The 6683-nt window shown below is 34.8% G+C and overlaps 1 protein-coding gene across 1 annotated transcript; it reads right to left on the bottom strand.

The window, feature by feature from the left end:
• Window positions 1–1594: 1594 nt before the first annotated feature.
• LOC121256432 (AP-1 complex subunit mu-2) lies at window positions 1595–6476 on the bottom strand. Its single transcript, XM_041157226.1, has 11 exons — window positions 6002–6476; window positions 5459–5605; window positions 5254–5316; window positions 4942–5118; window positions 4752–4855; window positions 3583–3690; window positions 3291–3387; window positions 3097–3194; window positions 2812–2953; window positions 2519–2641; window positions 1595–1929 (listed from the first exon to the last, which is right to left on the bottom strand). The coding sequence occupies exons 1-11, from the start codon at window positions 6125–6127 to the stop codon at window positions 1831–1833; spliced, it is 1284 nt and encodes a 427-aa protein (XP_041013160.1). The 5' UTR covers window positions 6128–6476; the 3' UTR covers window positions 1595–1830.
• Between the last annotated feature and the right edge of the window lie 207 nt (window positions 6477–6683).

Here is a 6683-nt window from a genome sequence, read left to right as displayed (position 1 = left end):
GAAAGGGCTTAATACCAAAAAATTGAAAGTGCATGTTTTAAAATCGAAGGACACGGAATGAATGACACATCCGAAAAGTCAAACTTGGCTTTTACACATAGTAATAGATATTTTTTTAAGATAAGTGTTATAACTACAAAAAAATTTATAAACTGACATAATCTTATATGATGTGTTAGATCTATTTTATAATAAAAATAATTTTATAATTTAACAAACCGTATCAAATCATGTCAATTTAAAGAAGACATGTCAGTTAAGTTGAATCAACCACTTTTTTTATTATTAATTTTTTCTTATACGTTTTTATCCCAATCATATTTACTGATTTGACATCCCACGTAATTTTAATACCATTCTGGTTGTTGTCTTTATATTTAGGCTTGGTTTTGGTAGTAATAATACTTGAGAAGTGTTGAGAATGTTTGTGAATAGTAATGAAAAAGTAATGAAAAAATAATAATAAAATATTGAATAGTAGTAAAAAGTAGGTAAAAAGTAATGAATAGTAAAAAAATAGGTAAAAAATAATAATAAAGTAAAAAATAGTAATGAGAATATCTCAACTACTCTCACTACCCAAACACACCCGACTCTTCCTTTTTAGAATAAATTTATCCAGCCCAAAATCTTGCTTGTTCTTTTGAGGTAATTTTTGTAGAACTTTTTCCTAAATAGAAGAACACACTTAATAAAATATTTATATGACAATTTATTTTATAAAAGAAAATTAAAATTAAAATCTCACAAATCAAATGTTACCATTTAAAAGATTTGAATGACGTACTCTACACACTGACGTGAGTTCATCAATGTTGTATTTCATAAAAGAGAATAGTTATAAATATGTTATTCCAAGAATAAATCTTCACAACCTCCTTACACTCCACACTCCACATTTTTTTTAATTTTTATTATTTTTTTCTTTTATCAAATATTTATTATATGAATAATAAATAGAAAATTTAAAATAATTTAAAAAGAATAAACTCAAAAAAAAATTAAAAAAAATGTAGAGTGCAGAGAAGATTGTGTAACAAAACTCAAATCTAATCTCGATTTTCAACTTTCACAAAATTAATATTTGAATTTCAAAAAGCTCGCAATTAGTAACCTTTCCCAATTTTGTTAAAAACCTAACAATGGATTGGTGCATGTCATACGAATACCATGTGTCATTCCTTGATTGGCTGACACATGCAACCAATCAAAGACTGACACGTTACATTAGTATGTCACTAGATCCCATTAATTTTCTGACGAGAGATTAACGAAAATGCCTAATTTAGAGTATTTAAAATTTGGGTATTAATTTTCAAAAGTTAAAAACCTAGGCCTCAATTTGTAAAAACATAAAAGCCCATGTACTAATTTTGCAATTACCCATAGATTTACCGCCGGTAACCACTAACCAGAAATATTTAGTGATTAACGTGCAAACTAAACGGGCCACAGATTGAAAGGTAACGTACGAAACAACATCAACCTAAGAATTGTATATATAATGCAGAGCACGACAAAGGGCCGAGGATTATAATCAGATGAAATAGATTAAGAATTTTCTCATGCAGAAATATTTGAAAAAAAAAAAAAAAAAAACACAAAAACAGTTTTTGAGTTAGAATATATGCTCTTTAATTCCAAACAAAAGAAAAGGAGAATAAAATGAGCTTTCTGGATATCGACCAACTAACAATCCTGTTAAAATAATGATCGATGCGCAACACCAAAATAGTGACACGAAAAAAAAAAAAAATTCTCAATGAATACTACTAACTCAATGAAGAAATATACATGATGGATGGGGAACACCAACATGTGAAACAGCTTTCATACAAGCCTTAGTTCATATTCACCGGCCATGGTTATGTACCTCACCCATGGAAGAGCTTGGTATCCACTTTTCTCAATAATCTTCAGGTAACGAACCTGCAAAATCACAAGATTTACATCATTTAAATGATATTAATTCTAATACGCTATATTCTGCCATGATTCCTGCTAATTTTACAACACTGTCTTAATAGGCAGTTAATCTCAACAATGTTATAATCTTTGGTGGTCCCTATTGCATATTAAGCCTTTCTACATATCTACCTTCAGCTTTATATTTTACTCAAGAAAGAAATGAAGCAAGAGCACCGAGAGAAAGTTCAATGTTGCAGAGAACGAAATTTATAAAAATCACATCTCTCTTTAGTCCGATCCATTTCATGAGGAGTTCTTTTAGCCTACTGTTTCTTTTTGGTCAATTTCTAGACTACCACATCAACCCTATGAATCTAGATTCTTTGACACCAAATATAGTAACACACAGTGTCCACCAATTAGCAATCGATTCATATAGTTGATAGAAAAATGCTTAACCATCAACTGGCACCCACTAATAAACAAGGTAACATTGCATTGCATTGATGAAAATGAGTACAAAGCATCTTAATCTTGGGGGGGGGGGGGGGGGGGGGGGGGGGGGGGGGGGGGGGGGGGGGGATATAGCCATATTCTGTAAAAAGCATACCTGTATTCCAGAAACCGTAAAATACGGTATCTCAAACTTCACACGTATAGGGGCTTTTCTCTCAGGAGCTGCTTCTTCTGCCGTTATACTTGGAAGACGAAACTCTGCTCTCAACATATACTCCTACAAATTTAAATTTGAAAAAAAAAAACTGAATGGCTAAATTGTAAAGGAACATGGACAATAGAATAATTCCTTTAAATTATGGCTATCAATGAAAATTATTTTTTGAATGGGTGTCAATGACACAATGTTAACACTGAAAAGGAGTGGAGATTAATGCGAACTAATACCTTGCCACCTGGAAAAGATCTAATTTTCCAGACCATAGCATCTTTTTCAGGTGCATATGTTGCAGAACCCATTGATGTACGAACATTTGGATTCATAGCATCTGCTGGCACAGGCAACTCAATCTCAACATTTGTGGCAGTGCTGTACAAGTTAATTTTCATTAATACTGAAGAAAAACAACAGACTGTGCAAAATCCAGAGCAATTGACTAAACTAGAGATATGACTAAGCAGCAATGACCCCTCCCCTCTCCCTAAAGAAAACAGAAAAGAAAATCTGAATACCTGCGCTCCTTGAACTGGCTCCGAGCTTTTACCATAATCTCAATACGACTTTTTGAATGCTTTTCAACTTGAGCTTCCACCCAAATCAAAGGCTTTACCTGATAGCCAAAATGTTATAATTTAGCTCAACAAAAGGCATCAAATAAGCAACTCAAACACAGAAAGGGGAAATGGCATTTGTAAACACAAGGTACCTGAGTACTAAGTCTATACGTCATGAGATCAAAAGATCCATCTGGTGGTATGAAGGATATTGTCCGATCATTTTCAAATCGGGCCAAACGCACACACCTAAACCAAAATTTGGATTTTAATTAAAAGAATTCGCGGGAAAAAAAATAGTAATCTTGAATCTTTTTTTTTTTTTTGATAATTAATAGTAATCTTAAATCTTAATTTATAAAAATGCATCATTTTCACTGAATGCTCATGAACACATGAATAACCAACACCAGAATTCAAGTAGACTAAAGTTAAGCTACATACTGATGGAATTTAATGTCTTCCAAGTCAATGGCCTTTCCCTTAGTTGACCGACCTTGTGCCTCCAATAATACTCGATCATTTAGGCCAAGCTTACACTCGGGCATGCCACTGCAACAGATAATAGAAGAATATTTTTAGGATCCAGCTAAAACTGACCAGAACATATAGATAAGTAGCAAAGCACAGATGTTCCTTTTAGGAGGACAGAGTCAAAGTACAGTATTGAAACTGTGGAGTTCTGTGGTGGTGAATTGACTGGAGTCGGCTATAGAGATCCTGCTAGTGTGAAGGAATATGCTAGATGAGCTCAATTGGGAGAAATTCTTCAACTAGATCATCCTCTTTTAAAATCCAATGGTTCTGTTCATGGTGATCCAAACACATGCTATGCTATCTCGACTCCTACTCGTTGGACACATTTCGCATGACACTCGATCTTGTTTAGAGATATGTTTTGCCACTACTGACCCAGATTTGATGCTGATGTAGAATTTGGAGCATACCAAAAACTTGGAAATCCAACTACAAGCAAAGTAGTTTACAAGATTGATTTCACTTTTCACCTTTATTTTTGTGATTTAAACATGAGACTAACATGAATCGAACCCTGATGCACTTATAACAGTTCAAACAGTTAGAGAAATTTTTTTCACTAAAGTACAAATAAAATTATAGACTTTCCTGGAAAGTAAAACTCTTGACAAGGCAGTTGAAGCTTGGTTCAATAAAATGTTATTTCCACAAAATAAGGCAGACGGAGAGAATGGCAGATCAATTAGCACCATTTGGTTGCTTGTCAACCCAAAAATCTGTACATAAATGTGAACCCTGATGCAAAACTGAAGAATAGCACTACTTGCTAGTTCTTATACTGCAGAGTTTAAAAATAAATTTCCCAATAGAATTAGAATCTCTCTATCGCGATAAAATACCTAAATCTGTCATTTCAATGCGATAAATCGTGCATTCAGTTGGCAAAAATGTCAATCCTCAGGCACAAGTTTGTTGGGAAAATGATGAGTTAACCACTAAAATACATATCAAGTCAAATAAAAATAGTAGCTATTATCTCTTGATGGCACTAAATATGAACTAAGCCACAATCTATATGAAGTTGAATAAATGTAGCAGCTATATCTCTTGATGAAACTAAAACTCAAATGACACACCTCAAATAGGTTCTCATCTTCAATGCCCCAACAACATCGGACCTAATTATTTGGCCATTGCTGTTGACAAGTATATTAACACTCTCCACCACATCCAAGAAAACCTGGCAAACAAAAAGAAAGGAATATCATCCAGAAGCTTACACAATCAATATACAAAAGCAAGTGTGTGTGTGTGAAAAAAACCTACTTCATTCTTCTTGTATTGTATCCCTTCACTGCGCCAAGACACTGCATTTGTTACAGCCATGGGAGGCCTCTGTGTAACTTCCATCCTGTAAGCATCGGTCTTGATGAATTCACTAAGAATCTTAGCCTCTGTGTACTGAGGGTAACCAAAGTCCATAATCTCATCAAGTAACTCATACTGCCAAACACAAGGTATTAACATAATGCCAAATCTTGCCTTTCATAAATCAAGTTTTCATAGCACCAATATGTGAATGAACACCACCAGATCAAGCTAAGAATAATATGCAACCAAAGAATAACATCCACCTACCACTACAACAAAGTTGTCTCTAAGTGATTCCTCTTCTAGCTCTTCAAAATAATGCTTAAACACCTGAACAAGGAGAAACCAATGAGAATGAACAATCTTGATCTTGCAACTCATTATAACAGTGGAAATAAATGTCAATATATTTTATATAGGCATTAATTATAAATCATTCAGGCATGGACCTATAATTACCAATAGCGCTTACATCAACGACACGGTGTAGGAAGAAAAGAAGGCTGGCTGCATTGCAATTCTGCCTCGATGCCGTCATCAGGAACACATTGTTATGCTGTACAAACATGTAGGATACACCACTATCATACACAACTGGATCTTGAGTCTCGGGATCCCCCTGAAGCATAACCGGGATCAGCTAAACTTATTCCGATAAAGATCATTTGTATTGTAAATAAACAGCTTAAGATGAAAAACGGATATAAAAAGCTTCTCAAAAGCTAGATTCCGTAAAATCGCTCAATTCAAGTTGAATTGAGTCTCTTGGAATTCAGGACCTCCACTCAACTGGCAATTCATAATTTTATCACTTTGTACCAAGTACTCGGTAACATAAACAACCAGAAACCAGCATGCAACCAAGTCAATTAGAAGAGAAATCTTGCAAATCGGAGAAAAACCTCTGCAATTAACACATAGGCGAATCGGCACAAAGAGAAACAAGGAAGATTTTGGAATGCAAGCATAAAAACAATAAAACAAAAGAACCAGAAAATAAGAGGGAGGGGATCACTTTCTCTATGAGTTTGGTGAAGAAGCGCTCGGCCTGGACGGCGGAGACGTCGCCACGGTAGTCGCGCCAAATCAGAACGCGCCCCTTGATGTCCAAGAGGAACAGTGCAGACACTGCCCCTGCCATTCTTTCTTTCCTTTTTTTTCCTTTGTCGCCTTTTCTTCTAAATATTTTCTAGGGTCTCGCAGATCGGATCAGTGTTTAGCGAGGATTACCGATGAGATCTGCTGTTCGATTAATCACGACCAGCCGATGGATCTAAATGCTGAGAGAAATTTTGGGCACGGCTTGCAATCCGCTCATTTCTCTTCGACGCAGAACCACTTGAAGCGTTTTCGAACGAAGTGTCAGAGTAGTGGAAACAAAAGGCTCCTTCCCGGCTCCTTTCTTTCTAACGAGTCTGTGTCTGAACAGTGAACTCTCCGAGGACTGAATGAAATGGCAATGGAGCTCCGCACGTGTAAACCCTTGAGGTCATGACATTGACTTCTCTAAACGGTGTCGCATATAATTATAGGATTTGGTCCCGGGGTTATGTTTTGGAAAAGATAAATCTAACGTGACTTAAATTGTGTTTGAGTAATAAGGTGATTTTAGATATTTTATAAATAATATTAAAAAGTAATAAAAAAAGTAATAATATAATATTAAATAGTTGTGAATAGTAAATAAAAAGTAATAA

The sequence above is a fragment of the Juglans microcarpa x Juglans regia genome, chromosome 3D (assembly GCF_004785595.1).
Source record: "Juglans microcarpa x Juglans regia isolate MS1-56 chromosome 3D, Jm3101_v1.0, whole genome shotgun sequence".
NCBI classification, from domain to species: Eukaryota; Viridiplantae; Streptophyta; class Magnoliopsida; order Fagales; family Juglandaceae; genus Juglans; species Juglans microcarpa x Juglans regia.
This window is presented reverse-complemented; position numbering and strand designations above follow the sequence as displayed.